General features: G+C 38.7%; 1 protein-coding gene across 1 annotated transcript in view; it reads left to right on the forward strand.

Annotated features, from left to right (window-relative positions):
- TMEM163 (transmembrane protein 163) overlaps positions 1-25646 on the forward strand; it is a gene marked incomplete at both ends in the record, with an annotated part of 106128 nt that overhangs the window by 61866 nt on the left and 18616 nt on the right. The window contains 3 exons of the mRNA XM_082484470.1: positions 4386-4429; positions 5556-5647; positions 23200-23296. Coding sequence (XP_082340596.1) covers positions 4386-4429; positions 5556-5647; positions 23200-23296 — 233 coding nt within the window. The remainder of the gene's footprint in view (positions 1-4385; positions 4430-5555; positions 5648-23199; positions 23297-25646) is intronic.

The raw sequence follows: 25646 nt of genomic DNA on the forward strand, positions 1-25646 counted from the left end.
GTTTTGTACAGGTAGCGTTAGTATGGTTATGCCAAAGACTTTGGGATAGAAATGTGGGTGTTGGAATTCGACACTGATGGTTAGCACTGGATCTGCCCATGTAGATTAGATGTCCGGCAGACCTGTTCCTGAGATATTGGATGTTTAGCAACCATTTGTAGCTACTGTGCTGATTGCATAAATTTTGGGCATGTGCATAAAAATCCATAAATTTTGCTCTACTAGAACATCGGGGAGGGGAGGAGGTGCCTGGGGAAATGTCTGTGTACCTGTTGGTCCTGGTCAGTAGAGTCTTTTACAAGTATTAACGGTATCAGAGTCATGTCTGTTCTTTGCCTTCAGTTGTTGTAAGGGATTTTTAGAAAGTATTACTCATTTGGTTTTCTCTGCTTGGAATGGATTTATTTTGAAATATTTATTGTAACATTAGTTTTTGATGTTTTACCAACACTGGGCAATGAAAACAGACTGTATTTCAGTTTCACTTCTGATTCAGCACAACTTCCAGTTCCTCTTGCTTGTGACTGTACAACCTGCAAGATATGCATGGTAATATATATAGAAATAAACTCAACGCTTTCAGTGATGTTCAGATTGCATACCTGATTTCTGCTAAGTGCAGGTCATGTGCTTTGAAGCTGTGTTATTTTATGTGCTGACATCCAGGTGTGTCTTTCAAAAAGACTAACTTCAAAGCAAACATGATGGAGTGATTGTCCCATCAAGAGCAGCTTCCTAAAAATAGTTTTCCCCTCTCTGAGTAGGTAAGAAGATATTTTTATGACAGATGGAGGAGCTGTTTGTATGTACCATCTCTCATTTGTAGCCGGACTCATCCCAAAGATTTCTGGTTGGGAGAACTGGAAGCAGAATTAATTTTCTATCCTATTTCTTGCCTCCTGTGTTTGTGCAAAAAAGGTACCAGGGTGCTCTCTCAGTGCAGAGAAGGAAAGGAGCGGCCCAGGGTCACTGCGGGGTCCTGGCTCTCCAGGACCCCATTTTAGATGGATTAAACCTGGCAAAGGCTTGTGGGGCACTAGATTGGCTAAAGAGTTAAATTGGAATGATTTTTTAGGGTTAAGGCCCTAGTTACATGATTTTCCTGAGGCACATGGAAATGAATAGAATCCTTACTTTGTTGAGGGTAGAACATGTGGGAAATGGGGTATTTTTCTTTATTTGGGATCACTTTGGAAGGGGTGAAGGAATTACAGCAAAATCTGACCTGTAGTTTGGCAGACTTCACAAATTGATGTTGCTGTGCAGGTGGAGGCAGTGGTAGATTTGTGGCTTACTGTGCTGGCTCTATTTTTAGTTTCTGACTGCTTGCAAGTTCCGTTTACAAATGTCAGGAAAATGCATTAGGATTATCTGCTTTATTGTAGAGGTAATAAAATGCTGTCCAATTTAGCCAATAAAATAGCTAAAAGCAGGCCCCCCCTGTCATGGCAGTGTAGCTGCTAGATGTATATGGTGGCTCCACAGGATTTTTAAGCTGCTTGCTCTGTTCTTTCCTCAATGCTTGTTTCCCACCATTGTACTGAATCAATATGGAGATTAGGGATCTGTGGGGTTTTTTACATTAGAGGCTCATCTGCGAATAACTGAAAATGTGTATTGAGAAGAAGGAAGGTGAGGGTTCAGCAAAAGCTCTATAATCCATTCCTGCAGTGACGTACATTGCTCTTGGAGCACAGCAGTGGTACTGGAGGCATAAGGACCACTGGTTATTCCTTTGCCCAGGGGTCTGAAGTTCTTGGATGCTACGAAATACTTCCCGAAGAGCCCTTTCAGCTTCAGTGCCTAGAATGGGAGCCAGTCATTGACTTCAGAGAGCGTAGTCAATCTGTAGCAACCTGTATTGGTTGATACCCTGTGAGCCAATTTTGCAGTTGCTTTCTCTGCGGTAGAGCCTAGACTCATGGACAAACATCCCATTTAAGCTGGTGTGACTTACTGGTGAGCTTTATGAATGCACTTGTCCGCTGGAAGTAGTAATGTGCTTAAGTCAGGGCTGAAGGTGCTTTAACGTTGTTATTTAATTCTGAAAGAAAGACGAACGGGTTGTTCTTCCCATTAGAAAACCAGTATGTAAATAAACAATACAAAAATACCTCTTTCCAGTGCTTAAATGGTCATTAATATTTTTATTATGGCCTTTTACCACTACAAGTTAGTATTGTAGGGTACCAGTCCTTGGAAAGTCTTTCACCCAGTCGTATTCACTAGCTAGCAAAAAGGTTTAAGCAGACTTGTGACGCTGTTAGTTAATACTTGTTTTTCATTACTGTTTTAGATAGCCCAGGCCAAACAGATTGTGTGTTAGTGCTGTGGATATTCACTGTGGTAGAATACATAAAAATAAAGACAGTTCTCATGCTAGAGACCTTATGGCTTTAAATTCATCAAATATGTCCCCCCTAAAACGTTCTTAAAGTGTGGTTATCTGTATGCGCTTCATCACCTGCAGAAATTATATCTTCATTTTTAGGGGAGCCATAGAGTTAACTTATTTAAATCTGGATTAGAGTGGGGAAAAAAGCTGGCAATTAAGTAAAAACTGAGGAGCTAATTCCACTACAGAGGGAGGCTAGAAATAGAAGTAGGAGTAAAAGCGTGGCTTTGAACTGCCTCATATGAAAGCAGTAATGACAGGAACATTGCAAGCTTGTGTGTACCTGTGAAAGCCCGTATTTTTTTTGATGCAACTTCTGCAGTTTTTGAAATTGTGTGCCTCTAAGGAGGCATACAATGAAAAATTGATAGGTAATATATAATTATTCAGTGAAGTGTTCAAATTTGCAGCTGTATCACTGCAAGCTAGTGTCAGCTTGTCAAGTGTAGCTCTTGCCTGGCAAGTCTGACCAAGAAATATAACTTCTTTTTCCACCTAGGAGATGAAGGGTGGGAAATCATGATTTAATAATGAGAGGGAGATATAAATCCATGCTAACTGTTTCCATACTTTTCAACTTTGAGAAAATGGAAATCTAGTGGTGAACTTGATGACTTTTCTTTGTGCTTTGGCCAACTTTAATGATGAAGTCCAGATATTTGTGATATTTGTGGCCACAGCTATGTCTTAGATCGATAAGAAAAGGGTTATTTTTTTCAAGATTTTAATTTATGTTTATTCAGATAAGTGCCACAGAACTGCAGCTTGCTGTTACTGAAAAGAACAGTCAAACCATAGTGGCTCTGTTCTGCCAGGCTGTTCTAATGAATACTGGAATACTGAAAATTAGATACTGTGTTTGTCAGCCTAAGATTGACAAAGTCGTTGATGAGTCTGTTTTGGTTTTTTTTTAGTTCAAGTATTTTCATATTTACAAAAATGTATTTTGCTTAGTAGGTTAGCTGATATACTCATAAAAGAGAAGCAAAATTAATCCTTTTAGGCTTTATTCCAAGCCCTCTTAATATTAGAATTAGAGTGCTGTGCATTTTATTCAGGGAGCACAGGTTTGGAACAGTCCTGTTCTCACTCGACAATCTACAAAACACAGCAAGAAGGCTAGAGCTGCTCCAAGCTTGAGAGCTTGACATAGCTGTAGTGTTGCTGTTAGCCTGTGAGAGTTGCAGCTTGATGAAGTCCCATCTCCTGGTGATGGCCTCTTCTGTTGCTGCCTGCTTTTTCCGTGGTATTCCTTTGGGCTACTGAAAGGTATTTGTCCTTGCACAGTATCTCCTGGAACTGGGAACTGCGAGATGATAGAATTAGGATGCATGCAGTAAAATTGTAAACAATTTTTCTAGATGTTAGTCTGGATGTTAGTCCATTTTTAAAGTCTCGTTTAGTTTTTAGAGGCAGTATGCAGTCAAAATCAGAGCTGGTCAAAATTTTTCCTGCTAATGCTTTTTCCATTGGAAGCCACTGATCTGATGGAATTTGAAGCATTTCATGAGGCTGTGTGAATTACCCTTAGGCTTTTTGTCAAAAAGATGGCAATTAAGAAGTCTGGATGGGCCTGCATAGTTTACTGTCAGCCAGTTCCGGTGGACTTTTGTTTGTAGCTTGGAGCAAGGAGCACTTTGAGACATGGGAAGTTTTCTGAGACTTTGAAATTGCGGGTTCAACTTATTTTTACTCAAAACTGCGTCTGAGATGCAGCATGTTTCATAAACAGACTGTTTCTGAATGCCATGCTAAAGTCTGCCTCAGTATAGTTTCGGAAGAAAGGAAAGCATCTCTCGAGTGACCTAACCGCTTCCTGCAGCACAAGGCCTTGTAGACCTTCTGTAAGTGTCAATCATGTCATTCTAGTGGAAAGTGAGTGAAGCTAAGCCTATGTGTTGAAACTAGCTTTGTATCTCTTGGACAAGAGAAGAAGAAAGGATACAAAAAAGATTTAAAGTGATTCTAAATAATATTTTCTTTCCTTTAGCTGTCTCCGTAATGAGATACAGTGCATCATCATTTGGATTTGCTGTAAGTAGAGAAACTATTTAAATATTTTCTACCTTTTTTCCATGGGCTTTTTCTGAACATGAAATACTGTATTTTTTCTTACTGTAAGTTCATGGCAAGGTGTGCAAAGTCAGTGATGGATTTGAAAAAATATTGTTGAAGTTGTGTCTTGGAAAAGATACTTTCATTATACTTCTTCAATATAAGACTACTAAGTCTTAGATTGGAGTTAATATCAATACATATATCTCATCATTGAGGTATTATCCACCAGGTATGGTTTTCTTCAACAAAATCTCTCAGCTTAATCAGTTCTGTTGTTGAACTTGAGCCAAATTCTGAAGTTCCCTTCTGAACTTTGCATGACCCTTTTCCTATTGAAGTCGATGGTAAAACTCCTGTTGACTTTGGGATGACATCTTTCCTCTCTAGGATTTGCCATGACTTTCCTGATTAGTGGCAGAGCAAAAAATTCCTGATGACGAGCAAAATAACTCATTTCAAATAATTTGTCTTCTGCTTCCAAATTTGAACATTAGATTGAGTTTGTAGAAAGGTTTACCTAAGGAAGAAAGTTCTTACAGTGAGACAAACCTGATTTTTGGTGTTACCTGACATCATGCCTTCATTAACTGGAAATGCAAACATGGCAATTTTGCTGATGATACAGAATAATATGAAGTCTGGATACAATGGGATTTTGGAAAAAAGATAATATTTTCTTGGTTTGAAACAAAACCTTCTATTGCAGAAAATTAGTGACTTTGCAAGAAAAAGGAATGCTTGTCAGGCATTTTCAAATACTTTCTTTGAGAGAAATAAGAATCATATTAGTATTTTAACTCTTGTGGTGCCACAGGGGCAGATTGTGGTTGGGTTTTTTTTTTTTTTTTCCACTTCTCTGCAGGTGATGGATTCAACATAAAAAGTTTTTAATCCTTTCATTGACTTCTTGTGCTCTGAAGTATATTGTACAATAATACATGGGAAAAATATGAAGATCAATTTAATAAATGTAAATCCTGCTTTCATTACAATCATTTATCTGAAGCAGCTTTGTGCCTGTGCAGCAGGATGGTAAATGCATTACTGTTAGTACAGGGCATATTTAATGGCCACAAAACAATTGACTGTGTATCTCTTTCAGTTTGATGCTACCCTGGATGTTTTGTCATCAGCGATAGTTTTGTGGCGTTACAGCAACGCAGCTGCTGTGCATTCTGCGCACAGGGAGTATATGTAAGTACACTTAATTACTTTGGCTTTGGTAGAGGCCTGCAGAGCTTTTGCTGTCAAGCTGTGATGCTACAGATTACAGAGCTTTGACAAAAAACATTTTGTCATGTCAGCAAGTATTCTTTCCTTCTGCCAACTTACTGTTTGGTCCCAAACATGCAGTCTTTCCTTATGCAAAGCTCCCCATGATTGTGATTTTCAGTTTCTTTTTAGCCAAGAAAGTAATTGTTAGGGCTTTGCGTTTTGTTTTGTTTTGTTTTGTTTTGTTTTGTTTTGTTTTGTTTTGTTTTGTTTTCCCTGCAACATATGTATCGAATGAAATGTATTTGCAATCTGTAATGGATTTGTAAATCTTTTATTTTGCATCTTACTCCATTATTCTTACTAGAGTATGTTTTTAAAACTGATGCTTGTATTATATTTGTGCTTCCCTTAACAAGATTAGAATATGAACCCCTTATCTTTGAATGTAAATTGCTTCAACTGCTAGTTGAGATTACAGAACATCTGATAAGATTGAACCTGTATTAGTGCTATGATAGTAGGGTGACACAGTTTATTGTAACTGCTGTACAAAGAGACACACCCTTTTTATTACAGAAGTATTGCTGTTTTGGTAGGTAAGAGTATATCAATACTTGTATGTCTTCTTTATGCAAAAAAGTATGTGCTTGCAAAGTGAGCATATTTAATGCTTGTTGTGTATGTCCTATGGAAAAAAGTCTTTAATTGGCAATGCAGTATTGGTCACAGTGGAAATTACATTCTGCATCATTGTGCAGCATTTCTATTGGCAATGCATGTGGTAGCTGAGCAGATCACGTGGAGATTGGCTCAAGAATTGTCCCAACTAGTGCATAAAGAAGACTTTAACCTCCAACTCAAATTTTGGGTACATCTAGGTGGAGCAGTGCAGTACATTTATCTGCTTTGATTTTATTCTCTGCTGCCATTGCTAGCAGTATCCCATCTGGCTTGTTTGAAGATAGTTCAACTATCCCCTTTAACTACAATTTTACAATAAAGGGGATTAAGGTAGTTTTTGTTCTGAAATACCTCTAATGAAGACCCTTCTACAAGATGGGAAGCTTGATGAAACTGAGTTTTACATAACTGGTAGGACCAAGTGGAAAAAAAAAAAACAAACCACGTAGAGGGGACTATAACTTGTCTTCATAGTCCTTTCCTAAAAACTAAAAAATCAGTAAGCAGTATTTTTACATGCATTAACTCAGGCTCATGCAACAGCTTGCCAGCGCTGTGAGTTCCTTTCTGGCAGGGCTCCATATATAACAGTTTGGAATAAAAGGCCATAGAAGATTGCTGTGGCATTGATTCATAAAAATAAATCCAGAAATATGTGATTAAAATTAGTCTTCCTGCACAAATTTGGAGATCTTAACAGACATTTCTTGAGTGTCTTGCTTTTGTGGGCGTCCACAGAGATTCCTGTCAACATTCAATTAACATATTTTTGAAATCTCCTTCTGTTGAGTTTTTTCAAGTGAACCTTGTAAAGTACTTTATAGAGAAAATAAATCCCAATACAAAAGAAGAATCAGCATATCCCTATGGCTAAGCCAGTGAAGTGAACAAGCAAAGCAGCAAACGTATTTTCTTGCTTTTTTTGCTCATTTTTAATTTGCTTTCATATAATCCCTCTGCTTTACATAAGGCTAAATTAAGTCAATGAATTACTTGCTATGCCCTCTAGTTGAAGACGGCTAAGGTTACATGATGAGATCAGTACTGACTGAAAGAATGTTACCATATGCTGGGAATATGAATCACTGGATAGGCAGTCTGGTTATCCCTCCGTTTCTAGAATTGACAGGAGAATCATCTTAATACCGACAACCAAAGAGGTGGTTGTGTCTCTTAAGGCAATTCTTACCACGTGAGATTTTTGAGGGAGGCACATTTCTAATTTCCTGTTGTGTTTAATCAATCTCTTGCTTGAAAGACTGCATGTAATTATTTTTCCCCTACGCTGGGAAAATGTTGCATGACTCCTCCTGGCTGCTTGCTTACCTTGTAAATCATCTTTGTATCATATGTGCCTATAACTACGCCTGGTCTTTCACAGTCCTTGTTTTCCATGTGCCAGTGCCTCAGTGGGGAAGTCTGCTCTCAGGCTCCTGGCAGTTGGGTGCAAATTCATGTAGGTGCTTAGGTCATGCTGTGTGTTATTCCTGTTTCTAGGTGCCTACCCACACTTTGCCTTAGTGCAGGAGCCTGTGCAAAACTCTGGGTTTCTGCAAAAGCATTGCTACTGTTTACTGAAGTAAGGTGGCTTCAGTTTAGTTCTTTATTTATAGATCTGTCTTTTATTGATTTAAATATTACATTTGTCTGTGTTTCCTAATACATCTGAAAATAACCTGAGCTGCTTGACAAGAGCCAAGCAGAATTGCCAATTAATAACATTGAAAATTTATAAAACTTTATAAACTTAACAGCAAGAGACTGTTGAAATCAGTGGAAAGCCTCTCATAGAAGGGCAATGTTAGATCCGGTCCTAACTGTTTGACGTCATTGAGAGAGTACATAAAGACAGAATGAAAACCAAAACCCCAGAAAAAGACAGAGAACACAGCCTGACTCATGATGTGCTATGAATTAAATACTTAGAATAAAATGCTAAGATGTAAAAGATCTGTGTAATCTCACTTAAGATGTAGCCATATGGAAGTTAGAGATGCAACATCTCAGGGGCTGGTACTCAGAATGAACAGTACAAAACTGCTTGCTGTGCCAAGTTCTGCTAAGCTGAACCAATGCATTTCCATTTGACTTCAGGGGAATTGTGGTGCTGAAACTATCATGAAAATTTGTCCTGCTGAGTTTAACTCAGTTTAATGGGTTTTATTTTTACTAGATCGTTTGATTTCTCTCATTTTCTGGGGCAGGATGAGAAGGTACTTTTTCATTGTACATGTGACCAAAGTTATATGATGTAGATCTTTGTTGATTCCCATGGTGGTTCATATATAGTAACTGCAAAATATATTTTAACTTACCTTTGCGATTTGCCCTTCTTGAAAATTCTTTAGTATTGGTGGCCTGAGAAGCTAAACCTGTCAGGCTTTTCAAGTCTTGTATTGATGAGAATTTTTCTTAAGTCGTTGTGAAAAGATATATCTGGTTATGCTCAAGGTATGTCTTAAATTGTGATGAAATGATGACGAAATAAAATTTTATGCTTTATTTTTCAATATACCAAGTGGCTTTGAAAATATAATGAATATTCACCAAGATCAGGTATAAACCACTGTAAGATTGTAGGCCATATGAGACACTGCTTGATTCTGCCTAGCTGGCTCATTAATGAAAGAGTGTGTAGGAGTGGGATGAATATTTGATGTGCTTGTTACTGGTTCTTTTTGGATAGTTTCGCACTTCACCATCTTTCTGTTTTGACAGTCAAATAAAAGAGGGTAAAAGCAGGCTACTATGTTTTCATGTATTTTAGAAGAGTGGTCGAAAGAATTGTGGGTCTTGAAGAAATGCAAAAATTGGATAGAACTACAGATATTTGGGAAGAGAGTCAGGGTACGATAGCTCATGAGGGCTTGATTTGCTCAGTATGATCTGCTGGATTGCAAGTTAGCATGCAGTCAACTCAGAGGTGCTAAACAAATTATCAACAAAACAATGATCAAGAGATCCAGGAAGGAAAAGAGTGCTGAAATAACTTGAGAAATAATTTTGAATCACAACAAAAGATGAAAATTTACAAACGAAATACAATTCTTGCAATTCCCTATTTTTCTTTATACGAGGAGAAACTAAGAGGAAGGAATATACTCTGCTGAAGCTGATAAACCAGAGAGAGTAAAAACATACCTGTGCACTTTGAGCCAGGTACAGTTTACTGTGCTATGGTAAGAGTTTTGTGCAGTGCTATGCTGTAGGACGGCTGGGGTTGGCAGGCACCTCTGGAGCTCATCGGTCCCATCCTCCCATCCCCTGCTCAGAGCAGGGTCAATTAGAGCAGGTTGTCAGGTTAAAAGTCTGAATCCAGTCTTCTCTTTTGTGATTTGAACGTTGAACGATCACTGAGCCATTCAGGATGTGTAAAGAAACTGAATGGTCCCCCTTCCTGGTCTCCATAACCAGTGTACAATTATTCTTAAATAGTCTACCCTTTAGCAAATCTTTAGCAATGTAATAGCTTATTGGGCTGCTGAAGCAAATCTAAATTCTGTTGAAGGAAGAAATTTATTGAAATTGATGTGGTAACAGGTTTTTTTCATGTGCATAAATAAACCAGTAAATAGCTGTATAAGGAATTTCTTAATAGAAGGCTGAAGCATTAGGGACTGTCTCATGAGAGGCTCAACTAGTAACTAGCTATACAGCCAAGGGGCAGCTCTTTGATCTGATAAATTCAGGAATGAAGGTCTTGGATTGGAGTGCTGGAACTGCGTGTGAGGAGAAAGTGAGAAATACCACTAAAAAAGGAAAGATTGAGAAAACAGAATGACAAGCTTAGGGCACACAGGCTTGTGAAAAAGCTGTAAAAGATGAAGCTTTTCATGTCTAGTTGGTTGGAAAGATCTCAAAGCTGTGAACAAAGGAAACATCTCTTATTTGATTCCCTCTGCTCGGGAAAACAGGACTTGTCTCAAGGTAGGTTAATAGAGTTAGTTGGCAGCCTGCTCGGGTCAAATGGAGGAAATGGGGTACTGCTCTTTAGGCTATATAGCAATATTCTGATTGTTACGTCACAGAGCTACAATCTTGCATTTCTGTACAATGTAGTGCAGTACTGAGTATCTGCTTATGCCCATAGAATCCATTGCTTCTAGGGTTTTTTTTGGCTACTGGGTTTTGTTTGAGCTTGTATGTTCGGTATTGCAAAAACTAACTCTGTGCAGCATATTTTACACAGTGATTCTTGACAGTTGCAGCTGGTGTTTATTATATATTATTTTGTTGATGGTACCAAGTTAAATTCTGTGTTTCCCAAGAACCAGTCTGTCAACATCTTTCTTAAGCCAGTGCCAGAGTAAGTAGGAAACCTTACTCATATAATGAGCATGTTGGATAAAGCCAAGAGCAGAAAGCTTGCATTTCTTTCACTGTTGGTTTTTTTTTTTTTTTTTTTTTTTTATTACATGTGTCAGACCCCAGCTTTTCTTTTCTTTATAACTGTAATAAAAAAATTAAATTGTATCATGGGCAAATAATTTCTAATGAACTCATGGTGCTCTGTGTTACTATGACATAGTACATAATGAATGCAGGTATGTCTCTTTTTTTTCTTATATTGGTGAAGCTGTCATCCAAAACATTGGCAGTAATATTAAAATAACAATAATTATCTTGTGGCAGACAAGGGTGCAGATATCTGTCATACCTCCACCTGCTGCTGAGAAAGCTTTTTGGCAGGATAAAATAGTCGTTCCTGTCCTCGTTGGGCAATGTATGATTCTGGAGTGCTGTTTCTTTGTGGGTAAGATGACAATTTGCCTGGAACAGTAGGTGACTTCAGTTATCTGTGTTCCTGTATTTATTTTGCGTATCTTTTCTCACTTTATGCTACATTTAAAAACAATGCATCAAGAATTGGGGAGGTTGTACAGTCTTTGCAGCTATACAATTAGACGTTGTCTAAAAATTTTGCTATGTGTCAGTAACTTAATTTTCACCTCCATACATTATACCTTAGCAGCGGCAGCTGGATTTGTTACTATCCTAGTGCTGAACCCATTTGCCAGGTGAAAATGCCTGCCCTGAGGATTTGATTCTTAATAGGTTATTAAATTATGGGGAGAATGAACCAGTATTCTCATCTATTTTGACATCCAGAAGAGCACAACCATAAGAGCTTAATCCAAGAATTTCTAATTTAGCTTGAGCTAAAAATAATCTCTGAGAAAGATATTTGATTGCTTCTCGGGGACAGAGTAAATAAGAAACCTGACTGATAATGAGCATGCTAGATGCAGCAAGTAGAAAATTTCTTACATCCTTCACGCCCTACCCCTATATTTAATTGTGCTCACTGATAAAGATCTACATCTTATGTCTAATCTTCGTGTGTATATTTATATGTACATGTGTATATATATCTTCAGTTTATAAATGCGCTCAGCATTATTGTGATTTTTTTCTGTCTGATGAAGGAAGAACTTGGGGGTTCACTGCGCTTTTCAGTTGTCAGAGAACTCTAGGAATCCACTACATGAATGTCCATACATACGGCTTATCCGTTACATAGGGATATGTAATGAAGAGATGAAGGAAGGAAGGGAACAAGGATATTCTGGCCCTTTCCTAGCGCTTCTTGCACTAGGGGTGAAATTTACGGGTATGTAACAGTATGACATAGGAGTTAGAATATTTAAAAAACATTTTATGAAGCATATTGATAATATCAACAGTCTTTTTAGAATACCCAATGACTACAAAATTACCAGCATACCAATCCCTTTCCTTGGTTGCTTGATAGCCGCCTGGGTGTGTACTCACTGTCAGTCATCTTTTCACAGATACGCCTTGTGTTCGGTTTTTGATTATAAGTAACTTCTTCAGGTAAATGGGGCAGTGCAGCCAGTAGGCATATTAGTGTTTCAAATACTGCTGTGAATCTGTGGATGTTTATCAAGCAGAAGGATACCACTTTGAACACTTTTGCTTTTATAACCTTGCATCTTCTTAGACATGTGACCTTCGGAGAAGACTAGTGAAGTAATTAGAAACCCTTACCAGTTGCTTAGTTACCTTCTCTCTGGAATTTAGACTTAAGTAAACAGTAATAATAAAATCATCTGTACAAGTCTGTGTATGGTAAGTAGACACCCACTCTGAATTGAATATACCCGAAGGAACTGTCCTTTGCTGTGGTGTTCTCTTTGTCAGCATGAGTACGTTATGGACAAATACTCCTTTGACACCTTGTCCTCCTTTACTTTCTGGTGCAATTCATTTTTGGAAGATGGGGAAAACTGGATATGTACATGGTATCCTTCTTCACTTGCTAGGGAAAAGTGCCGTATGGCTTCATGAAATGATACCTTACTGCTTTGCACTACATTCTCTTTGAATTGCAAATCTACTTTTTCTCTGTAGTCTCTTGTCCAGTTGCTAATGGCCTAGTCCGCAGCACTCCAGAGGCTTTCATCCTGCCAGTGATTTTTGCTTTGAGGGTGATCGTTGGAGTTGTCCTTTATTATTTGTGCCAATTCTATAAAGAGCCATTTCCATCGCCGCCTCCTGTAGAGCCATGTCTGCTGGTAAAGGAAGTGGGTATGTCTGTGTGGCTGATGGGGAAACCTGGGGAGATTGTGTAAAGGCTTCTTTCTTACTGAGAAGATGCAATGACAGGTGGGACCTGAAGATGGAGGGAGCCTCTCCTTCCAAAGTGATCAAAACCCCTTTTTGACCCTTGCCTATGCTCAGATGACGCCACTTGAGAATATTTACCCCAGGGTTTGGCCATGGGGAGCCTTACTGAAGTTATATTGCATATATGTGTATTACATTTACACATGGAATATGGGGACCGTGATGTATCCTACTCTTGCACCCAAAGCTTAAAAGAATTAGAAACTACTTTTTAGGGGAGGAAATGGCTGTCATACTGCCAGGTTAGGTCTGGCTCTTCTTTCTTTTCCTCTGATTCAAATAAGAGAGCATACTGATCTATATAGTTGCAGGGTATATTCTCTCTTGGTTCACAGAATTAAAAAACCCTAATTTTCAGTATTAGTACTGTATTTAAATTTTCATGTGCAGGTTGGCTCTGCTGTAAGCCCAACTAAATGAGCACTGTCTATTTAGGTAGTGTTGAATGAAAATAATCCTCGCAATTCAGACCCAACATATCAGTCACATTGAAAAAACTGTGGATAATTTTATCTATGCCATACATGCGAAAGAGACTTGAAGCACAGATGGCAAAATCCACACCTACCCACAGTTCAGGGCAAACCTCTGTGGCTGGAGGAAAAACTCTTTTGTGATGAGTGAATGGAATAGCTAAGCGATCTGGAAAAATGTCAAAAGCAGAGAGATAGCCTACAAACTGCAGATAGCTAAGAACCCACCTCTGCAACTCTTGTTTAGTTCTCAACTACCACGAGTTGGTCATCACGTGGCACACGCACGTCTTTCCTACCCAGTGGAGCACAGTGCAGAGTTTGCAAAATAAGTGTTCGCCTATGCTTGGATATCTGCTTTATAGGAGGAGAAATCTAGTTTACTTTTAGCCACACTGAAAATTTCTACACCGTACTTTCTTCTGAAATATTTAGCTGAAATACTACATCCAGGTACAGTGCTAGATACAATTTTTACAGGTGCTTCACTAGGCTGACTTATTAAACCGCATTATCCCCATAAATCCATTATCCCATATTCAGGCAAAACTGAAGCAATCCTAAACTTTGCTCTTATCCAGGCAGAAATGCATGTATGCATACATTTATGCACGCGCACACACAAAATCCTCACGCGTAGAATTTATATTAAATATGAAATAGCAAATGTATATATTTATACATTCTAAAATCTGTTTCTTAAAGTGTGGCATCTGTAGACTTGGCAATGATTTTACTGGAGCTAGATCCAAAATCTCTTTAATTTATGAAAGCCTTTCCTTTTACTTCACTGGTAGTTGATTAGGCAGTAATTGTGTATATTGCCTAGTATTTACGCATAGATATATATAAAAAATCAGGGATATAGCGTTGTTCTGTACTGGAATTTGATGATCACCAGAAAAATTAGTATGACAGAAATTCTCAAAAGGCTTTAATTTCCAGCTTCAGGGGGATGACAGAATCTCCGATCGCCTGCTACAAGGGTAGGAGCAGTGATCAGCTCTTCCCCAGCTGGGAGGGTGGCTATAAGGCAGGTCTACCGTAAGTGCAGCTGTACAGCCTGTGCAGACCAGGAACTACAAAATAGGTCGTAAGAGTTTTCGAAATGGCTGAGTTGTAGAAATGTCTGTTAGCTTTTACTGGCAGGTATTTAATAGCTGGAGAATCAAATTATTTATGAAATTGTTGCCCTAGTTGCGCTGCGTGATTGTGACTAGTTGACTAGTCACAGTGACTAGTTGACCTCCTGAGGATAATAAAAGTTTTAGGCAGCCTACAACATTTTCGATATGAAATGGATCCCTAGCGTAGCTAATCTGAGTCTCGAATATAAACAGCATTTTCCCTCCATGCTCTTTAAGAAGAGGTTAGACCATGTGATAACACAGTATATTTTTTAATATAATAATTGAGAAATCATCTTTCAATGATTATTTGGACTATTACTTGAATTCTCTTTACTTTGTAATCTGGTTTGTTGTTTTTTTGTTTTTTATGGTGAGAAAAAGGAGTAGCTGTAACGATGCTGATTGGGATTCTGGCAGTTGGAGGTGGATTACGGAACATGTGTGAAGAACAGCATGCCCACTTCGTTCCTTTTAAAGTGCGTCCTAAAGTGACTCTATTCCCTCTTCACCCGGCAACAGGCAGGTGTAAATACTCTGAACAGCTGTGATTTTGTCCAGTTTGGTGTCCAAGCCCTCCTCAGTAACTAAACCTGATAATAGATAAAGTACACCACAAACATAAACAAGCAACGTAACTGTCTAATTGGACACAAAGAAGCTTAAGATTAGCAGTAGAGCATGAAAAAAAAGCACGAATCTTCTGTTATTGCACCTTTTGCCTGTGTATTACCGTAATATGCCACAGAGGCTAGTAATTGTTCTTTTTAGAGTAACCCTTTAATGGATTTAAGAGGCAGATTTTACAGTCGTCACAGTTCTGGATGTCACCGTAATGAAAAACGTGGCTAGAATTAACTCAGCAATATTGCAGGATGGGTAGGAAGGAGCAAATGTTAGCGAACAGCTGCATTCCAATTTTAATGTCTCTTTTTACAATAATGGGCAGCAGACCTATGCTTGTGGCATGGTGTGCAGTAGACTGAACAGGCCCTTTGCTGCTGTAGCCATACGGTACCCAGCCAAAGAGATTTCGCTGTCGCCTGCCTCTGCTGTGTCTGGGGTGTGTGCAGGGGTGGCTACTGCTACTCCTGAGACAGCAAAACCTCCTGGGCAATTGCCTTGTGTGTTGTGCCATATGACTTCCCCTGAATGATTCCATAGGTGATATTCACTCTGTCACCAACTAATACTAAAATCCTTTCAAATCATAGGGAAACAGGAATGAGCGCATTTATAGTTTTTATTAAATTAATTACTTTTATCATGTAAATTTTTTGTACTTAAACTCCAGAGGTTTCATTAGTGGGTTTATTCAGAGATTCAATCCTGTATCCATCATAAAACTGATTTGCTCAGCTTTGCTGAAAAAGCTCACGTTACTCCTGGGCTTAGAGCTCATATCGCTCTCATTGGCCTGCAGCTCATTTTAATGCTAAGTTGCAGTTCCTTGCAAAGTAACAGTTTTAACACTACCTCTTCGCTCCAGTGGTGAAAACAGCCTGTAGAGATTTTAACATTTCTTTTTCTGTGGGCTATTAGGAGCCATTAGTGCTGAAAGATCTTGACAGAGCCTGCAGAGATAAAGATTCTGTGAATAAAAATGCATAGGATCATAGGATAATTCAGGTCGGAAGGGACCTCAGGAGGTCTCTAGCCCAGGCTCTTGCTCAAAGCAGAGTCAGCTGTGAGATCAGAATAGGTTACTCAGAACTTTATCCAGTAAGGTCTTGAAAACTTCCAAGGATGAAGACTCCGCAGCCTCTCTGGGCAAACTGTTCTGCTGTTCACATGGTGGAAAACTCATTTCTCTTAGAAACATATTTCATGGTAAGATTCTTATCAACCAAGAAAATACAGAATTAAAATAAAACTAGAGTAAACCAGCTCTTGGAAGTTAACACAATTGCATGTAGGAATTAGGAGTATTATCTTTTATTTATAAGTATCGTAGCTGCCAGAGGATTGGATGAGGAACTGAAGCTTGTTTTGATGGCAGCTTTGCAAATGCGAGAATATAGTTTCTACCTCAAGAATATTAACACAAATGCTAGTGGTTTATAATGACTTTTCTCACAGTTCTCTTTGTCACATTTATCTCTGTAGCTCTGCTAAAATGTTTTCCATGAATAAGCTAAGCAATGTTTTCAATGAATAAGGTATGTAATCTTGATAGAAGAGATTTTTTTTTACAGTGAGAACAATCAATCACTGGAACGACCTCCCCAGGGTTGTGGTAGCATCCCTATCACAGGAGGTTTTCAAGATGCATTCGGACAGGGTGCTAGACAATCTCATCCAGGCTCTCTTTCCCATGCAAGGTTGGACCAGATGATTTTTTGAGGTCCCTTCCAACCTGGACTGTTCTATGGTTCTGTGGGGTTTTTTACACCGGTGAAAGTAATAAAAAACTAAATAACCCACGTAATCAAAAAAGGCCAAGTAATCTGAGATAGAACAATGAACAAAAAAGGTGGGAGAATAGAGCAGTATTTGACAAGAAGGTTAGGTTTTTAATATTGCATTTTAGCTGTATCATATGTTAACAAAATTGAGAAGTAATTAGACTGCTACTGACAGTCTTGTTTTATTCCACATGGTGTCATCACGTTTCAGGGACTACTTTAATGAACTTGAACTGTGATGGTAAAGTAGGTTCCAGGACGTAACTGACATACTACCGAGTACACGAGACTCTCCACTACCCCCAAACAACTGTCTCTGTGAGCTGCTAAGAGAAAGGTCACACGTTTTTGCAGATTGTTTTCATATGCATCACTAATTTTTTCTGAATCCTTAATTCTGTTGCACCACCTTTGCTGCATATAAGAGCAGATTGACTTGAGCAGAGTAATTGCCACGAGCTTGATTACAAACCCTTGTTGGTACCGTGTTACTGTATTCCATTTGCCGGAAAGATAGCAGGAGGATAATTAAGAAGGGAAGCCTCTTGCAGTGGCTATTTTATAGCAGTCAATTGATGTGAGGAAAGCTGTTATCAGTCACCTTTGTGTAGCTTACCCCAGATCTCTTTTGAGGTAGTATATAGCAGAGCTTGTAACTGGGGATGTATTTGTAACTTTATTATCTGTTTATCTTCTACAAAATGTTACAAAACAAGTAGCTAAGTGTCTAAATCTGCAGTCTTACAGATCTGCAGGCTGACTGCTGCTTACACAGAAGAGCAGTCCCTTTGGCTGGAATGGGTCAACTCATGTAAAGAGGAGTGAGTGTGGCAAGAGCCATGCTAAAGGTAAATTTGCTTTATTAAGTTGAAGTTTAATTACCATAGAGATCTGAGTGAGATTAGTCTTTACTTCTATGATGGAAATATTACAGAATTTTAGTATTACTGCTACCTGTAGGGAATTGTAACAAGTAGTTACAAATATAAGACAGAATTAAGGATAAATCCATGAATTAGAAGACTGTTTTGCTGTGTCTGCTAGATGCAAATTAATTGAATAGTTGGACTTTTTCTCCTTAGGAAATTATTTTTGTGATAAAAAGAGGAAAAAAAATGTTAAATTACTAATACCAGCTTGAAAAATGACAGTTTGTGGAGCTGGAACCACCTGAATCTCGGTATTTTTCATAGCTACTTGCTTAAAAGCCATTCACTTATGCAAAGTAACATATTTTTGATTGAGGGAAAGACTACCAGGTGCTTACAGTGATAGATTTCCTTTTCTTGTTTCCTTATGAGTTGTGAGAATTTGTCATCAAAATGAAGGATTGTGTCTATTAAAGCTCCATCCAGGGAATGTGTTACAGAAGAGACTGAGGTGACAGCTGTATGTCAGGTAATACAGTTACACTGATCTTATTTTTATGGGTGTGAGTGCAAATATCCAGGACTTCTGTAATGCAAAATGGATGTTTATAGGGTTGTATAAGCATAAATGGGTTGTATATGGGTTGTGGTACTGCTTTCAGAAGAATGTCTCTTGGAAATTGTCAGGTTGTAGCACACCCAGAACCAAGCTTTAGTTTGGAGACATAAGTTTAGTTTTTAGGATTTAGGCGTAATCATGTTTCTGAATTCCAGAAGTGAACTATCAGTAACTGAAGCTCGAAAGCTGTATAAAGTCTTTGGCAACTTTGAAAGTCCAAATAATTTCATTCTCAATGCCTGAGGCTGCAGTACAACTGATTTAACAGTATGTTTCAACTGTGACACAGTTATAATGAAAAGTTGACAAAATTGATAAGTACATTTTTTAATACAATGAATTATACTTTATATTTTCTTTGGGATTTTGAGATAGAAATACTGCCTCAAAAACACATCAAGAAGTATCTTCGGCAGATCATGATCTGCTACCAAGACCTGCAGCAAGCTAAAGAAGTACTTGGTGGTTTCACTGTTAAAATCATAATAGTAAATTCTCTTTACTGACAACTTAACGCTATACTTCTAATTATTCTGGCATTCCAAGTGCCATTGCTTTAAGAAAAATCCTGTTGGAAGTTTGAGCTTTGGTTGAACTAAAAGTTGATTATTGCTGGGGCGTCAGAGAGATGCCCTTGTCTTATCCTTTCTGAATTACTCTATTATTCTTTAAACTACACTGCATTCTGAAAGATTCAAGAAAGCTTATTGTTTCTGAAAATTAAATTATGGTTTTCCATTATGTTTTAAAATGTTTCAACAAAGTTGAGTCTTTTCCTCTTTCTTTTTAGAAGCAATATATTACATTAAACTGAAGGAGATTTCAGGTTCATGCATTCTTCATTAGATCTTTTCTGTTGACGGTCAAACCTGTAGTGATCAATTATTTTACGTTATGGATCAATTATATCTCTCAAGATGTAGTAGGTGTTTAGTGGGAAGCTCTTATACTAACTAACATAGAAATGGCTGTAAAATAAGTACACCATATTTAATAGGTGCTGGAGGTGTAGGTAAGTGGTACTGGTGGCACGAGATATTTGGAGATCTGTTCGTCATGAGTGTCGCTGGAGGGAGAGTACCCTCATGTCTTAACAAGAAGATACCACTGTTCTGGAATATGAGGGCATTAGGTGCACCACCAGTTGCTCCAGAATGTCTGAATTGCTGACAGCGGTCATGGGGGACCTGGAGATTGAGGAGTATTTATTACACTGTGGTAGTTCCGAGCCAGGGGTATCTGTAAAATCTTCACTAGGTTTTCAGTTAAAACTCACTTCTGTATAACTCCTCTTTCATTAATTTTTATGGGTACTTCTGAGTTGACTTGAACTTGTTTAGAAGTGGCAGTTGGCTCATCTAATTTAATTGAATGTTATTAATGAAATTGCACTTGCCAACAACCTCGGCACTAGCACCCTTGATGTGCAGTTGGAAAACTATTTAGTTACAAAGCAGTTCAGTAATTGTTAGCAGATGGAAGTTAGCAGGCTTATATTAAAGTTTTCATTGTCTAATGGCTTGAAAATAAAGCAAGCTTGCAACAAGCAGGTGCATATTGTTTATTATGTACTACAATTAAATTTTCAGATTAATTTTTGGAGGTTTCTTATTTTGTACATTTGTAGTTGGATTTTGTGTGATTTGCAGTCTGGATAGAAATTATTTTTCCGGTAAGTGAGATTGAAAGAAGACACTTACGCAGTATGTTGTTCTAGTGGTTTTGCAGATAAATTGATACACTCAAGAAGACAGGAAACATGTATTTTTGCACTTAAAAGTACTATGCCATTACTCATGAATTTTGCATGCCTGTGGATTCCAAAAGCCAGCATATGAAGGAGATGCTAGGCTTGCTGAATATGATGACTGAATGCTGATTCAAACCTCAGACTGCATTTCTGTCCGCTATTAATATCCTTGTCATTGTTATTAACATCTTCCTTTTTTGCTTTCTACTTTCAGCTATTTCTGGTTAAGTAGGTGTACGGGGATTCTTTTGACACAGTAAAACTGATCTGGGGAATAAGAGAAGCAGCTCAAGATTGCTGAAGTCATTACTTATCTGCTGGCATAGGCAAGGCTGCAAAGTATTTGCTGCTAGGCTTGGGTGGTTGGAAAGTTTACAGAGGTAACTCCAAACCCTCAACATATATTAGAACCGAATCCAGCCAGTGGTCAGGGCAAGTGCTGGTTCCCTGGCCACATTGGAGTTGTGCCGGCAAGACTCCTGTCAAGTGCTTGGGGAACATTTGCCTGCCTTCCTCAGAAGGTGTGTGAAGGTAGTAGAAGGTACGCTGAGGGAAAGTGATGATGCTTCACTGTCTTCTCTTTCCCCAGGCCCTTGGCATTCAACAATACATATTGGCACAAGGAATTTTAATCCGTCGTTTCCAACTCACAGTTTTGTGGCTGTGTTGGTTTACGCCTGCTGGAAATGATGGAAAAGCTTGTCTTTCAGGGTTGCTTTCATGCTTTCAGATGAAATGTCAGCATATTCTTGCGTGAAGTATATGTATCTTATGTCAACCTGTCACTGGCTCAGCAAATGGCCTTAGACAAGTCAGCCAACTTCTGTGGACCAGTTCTGTGATCAAGTTACCTAACAACGCCTGCATTTGCCCCGGGTAGATGAGCAGAACTTTTAGTATATGTTTGTGTACTTCATCTAAAAAAATAAAATAATCATTACAACAGAATTTATTGGGAAGGATTGTGCAGTATAAGCTTCTTAGGTTATGGCAGTGCTAAATATTACAGAAGTAATACATAAAGGTGGTACTAATAAGTTTTGAGTTTGACAAAAGTAGGTCAAGGGGCTCCGGACAGATCTCTGTGTGGTGATCCATTCAGATAGAGCGAAACGGCAAATCTCTGAAAGGAATCTATTGCAGAACAGGGACCTGGTTTCAAATATGCAATGGAAAATGGAAAGCCCTCTAATTTTCAATTTTACTCATTCTTTTTGGGAGATGAACTTTCTTCCCATTCGTATTACCATTTAATGATCACTCTTGCTGCAGGATTGCAGAGAATCTATCCTGTGAGTTTCTTCCTCTGTCACAGATGATGGGCCAGATTTTTGTTCTTGTGTTTGAGTCTAGGGGAAGGACTCCAGGGTAATCATACTGTCACAAGCCTTTTCTGCCTACTTTTTACAACAGGCTATGTTTAACAAGAATGAAGGCCGTGTTGCAATTAACTACAAAGGAGTTAAACATCCTTCTTAAAATTGGTGTGGCAGTTTTGCCTACCTGAGAGGAGTACCTCATCTAGCATACCACTCCATTGCTAGGAAAGGATGCTAGCCTCTACGTTGTCTGTGCTCCTCTACAGAAGGGCAGCCCCTTTACTTGTCTGTACTTGTCTGTCTACTTGCCTGTAGGATTACGTGGATTGTCCACACTGTGCTTTAGTGTTGCTTGTGTCGGGGAATAAAATGACCAGCTGCTCACCTGCACCACTGCTGCAGCTGCGTCTTCTGACCGAGGCAGAGCTATGCCATTTCAGCTGCAACCTCTAGATTGAGCTTGATGTGAACATTGCATGTGCTGCCAACCACCAGATGGCCTGATGTCTGAGTTGTTGAAAATAGTAGCATGCTACTGGAATAATTATAGCATCCATAGACTGAGCTAACCAATGATGAATAACAAAAAAAAGGAAACACAACTTTTGGAGAAAAAAATGTACATATAGATATGACTTCTTAACTATTTAATGCTTTAATGTTTCTCTTACTGTATATTTGTCTATAGTAATAGAATTTTATATGAAGAGCTGTTAGTAAAATGGAGTTATGGATATATCAATACTGTAACAGATTGGCTATTATTGTTTGTGTAGAGGCAATCAAAGCCTTATATCCTGTATTATTTAATGGCAAGTGGAACGCCATCTTAGAGTAGTATTGGCCTGTATGTTTGAACAAAAGCAAGAGTTTTGTTTTTTACTGTGAAGTTCTAGGTATGCATTATGTGCTTCGTAACCCTCATTGTGCCCGTGTCCTATAAAAAACCTAATTATTCTCTGTCAATTATTCTCTGTTACTTTATCTTTTCTTCATTAACCCATTTGTTTTCTTTTTATAAGACTGGCTTGTAAGCTCTGCAGAGCAGGAATAGAGAGTCTAATTCTGCACAGCACCTAATCTGATGAGACTCTGATCCTTATTTAGGTATTGAGAGACCCTTGGACAGCCTATGAAGTGATGCACCTCACCTGCTGATTTTTTTTAATACCTGCAGTTAAAACATTTTTACTTGGAGGTCTGGGGAGGAAACAGATGTTTCAGGTTCTATTATGCTACTGACCAGATTTACCAAACATCTGTCCTGGTTTGGTAAAGAGAATGAAGTTCCCGTGATTATCTCTAATGTGAGATCCTAGCAAAACAAACAAACAAAGAGCAACAGACCTCTAGAGGACTCTATGGTGAATCATCAGGAGCAGAAGAGACATGTCTTTCCCTCTCACTCTGAAACATCATCTGGTCTGCCCTGTCTTCTCACATATAATCCAGATTTTAAGAACCGGAGAGGAACTGGAGATTTCTTTTCATTCTTTTCTCTAATTCAAGTTTCTATCTTTAGCTCCTTACGTTTTTTTTTTATTATTAATATTCTGTTGGGTGTTATCCTTCAGCAGTGGGAGAGTTGACAATTCCTAACATGTTCTTAACATTTCTTTTTATTTTTCTTTTTTTCCCAGAGCTTGTGTTATCTTGGGTGTCATATTCCTCTTGTCATCTATATGTATTGTGATCAAAGCCATCCACGATCTTGCGAAGAAGGTGCTTCCAGAAGTGGTAAGGTGATTCATGTTCTTTAAAATGTTCTCTATTTCCTACACTGCCAGTGAGACTGAGAAAGGCCAGTGTCTGCTTTCAACAAGCTCCACTGAAGTCTCTGAAGCTGTAGCAGGTGCACTTCCTGCCCGGCTGCACATACTGGTCCTAGTCTTCAAGCAGAATTTTTTCCTTAAGTGATGGAGCCTAGTCTTTATGGGTTTGTATAGGCTTGACCCCATCTCTTCTCCATTGTTAACTTCATGGGCCAAATCTTTCTCAGCATAATCACTTGAAGCTTTTATACAGGACTGTAGGAGTTCACTTACAGAGAGGAGGTCTCTCTGGGCTAAATTAAAGTGGTAGAATTTTATGAGAAGAATGTTTCCACAGTTTACTACTCCAACGGCTTCAGTATTTTATTTCTAATGTGGAAAAAATGTATTTTTGGATTGTATTTTTTTGTTTTCCAGCTCTTGCCTCCAATTCCAGAGCCATGTACGAGTAGCAGGAATGAAACAGGTGAGGGGAGCATGCTGGGAAAGAGCTGTCTTTTCAAACAGCTCACCATGGAGCATCACAAAGGGCTTTTCTCCTGCTCTCTGCTTTCTTTTGGTTATGAAAGCCAGCCCCTACCTGGCCTGTAGAGCAGCTCTTCCCAGCGGCCTTTCTCTCAGCTCTGCTCTGTCCTGTCCTGCTTGCTTCCTTTCAGTACTGGGTATTAACTTCCCTGAGCTCTACTCATCCAAACCAGCTACTCACTGGGAGACCCATTTGGCAATAATTCCACTACCAGAAGTAGTAGATTCCACTACTATTCCTAATGAGCTCAAACAAGTGAGGCTTCGGTTCAGTTACTGTATATACAGCCTGACTCAGACCTTTTGTATTCAGCCTTCATGAAGTTTGGTCTATTTGTAAGTGCGTGCAGACTTTTGCATCAGGGCTTCTCCCTGCTAAGTACCATTCTCAACACATTACTAGGGAGAAATCTAAACTCCTCAGTTTTAATCAGTAGATGGAGGCAGAGCTGGAAAAAAAAAAAAAGCCAAAATGGAATTTCAACTTGTTACCCACTGTTAGCAGTGCAGGTGACCTACTGGGTCCTGTGCTTTCATGGGAACTTCCAAAAAGCTGGGCAACTACAGAAACTTATTTTCAGTAGTTTAGCAGAATTTGGGTAATGATGAGTAGCGTAGCAAAACCCCATGAACTAATGCATTACTGAATTGCAGCCAGGTGCATTGTTTGGCTGCAGGTGATTCATGTTCTCTTTGCATTTTACTTTTCCTCTTTCCAGTCTTCATAATTTACTGCCTCCTCAGCTCTGCCAGCATGACAACACTTGTAGTTGTTCACCAGCCTGGTTCTGTCAAAATGATCTAGGTTAGCTTAAACACTTTTAATAGTCAGTTTTTAACTCAACCAAAACATTTTGGCAGAACTGGGTTAGGGAGTGAGCATGGATGCCATTGTGCCAGTAAGGCTGGAGGAGATTGTGATAAAGGTGAAGGGAGACCCTACAGTGATGGCCAGCCAAAGGACAACTTTTTAACTTGGCTGTACTCAAACAGTGCATCTGGCTACAGTTTGAGTCCCGTTTAGTGAGAAAATGAAATATATAGTCTTGACTATGTGAAGCACAAGTAAACTAAGAAGGGAATCTGCAATAATAATTAAAACGCTCATTTGGTGAGTTTGTGCTAGCATAGATGAGATTAATTTGGATGTCTCAGTCTAATTCATTGTGGACAAATGCCCTAATAATTCCAGCAGTAGAAACAAAAGTTTAAAAGGTGTGTGGCATCTATATCTTACTCTTCCATCATTACAGGTACTGTCTACAGGTTAGGGCTCTGTTTCTTACCTATGGAGAAATGTCTCCTATTTGCAACACCAACATTATTTATGACTTGCAGATGGGTTGTTTTTCCTCATTTTTAATTTCTGAAATGCATTTAGAGCAGGAAAAATATTAAATCAAACCTACAGAAAGGTACCCCTCAAGAGAAGATCCCATTACATTTCAAGTGTCCTGTAAGAATAATTTGTACAGATCCGTTTTGTCACAGACTGCCTTGGATTCAGGCTTTGGTGCTCTAAAACTGTGTTGAGTGGGTAAAAGTTAGGGTGGATACTGCTTGCATTTGACCCATTATCAGGATAAATAGATAATTTTGTTCCTGCGACATCAGGCTGACTGTTCTTACTCATTTGGGCACTTAAGTACTATCAGCGGTTTCAAAAATGTATCTGGCAGGGCTTGGCTGCATGCACACACATAAAGGATTTTCATACTTTGCAGTTCTGCCTGGAAAGTAGGTTAGAACAAGGGATGAAAAAAGATGGTACTTCTGTTCAATGTCTCTTA

Source organism: Vanellus vanellus, assembly GCF_965231255.1.
Source record: "Vanellus vanellus genome assembly, chromosome: 5".
Lineage (NCBI taxonomy): Eukaryota > Metazoa > Chordata > Aves > Charadriiformes > Charadriidae > Vanellus > Vanellus vanellus.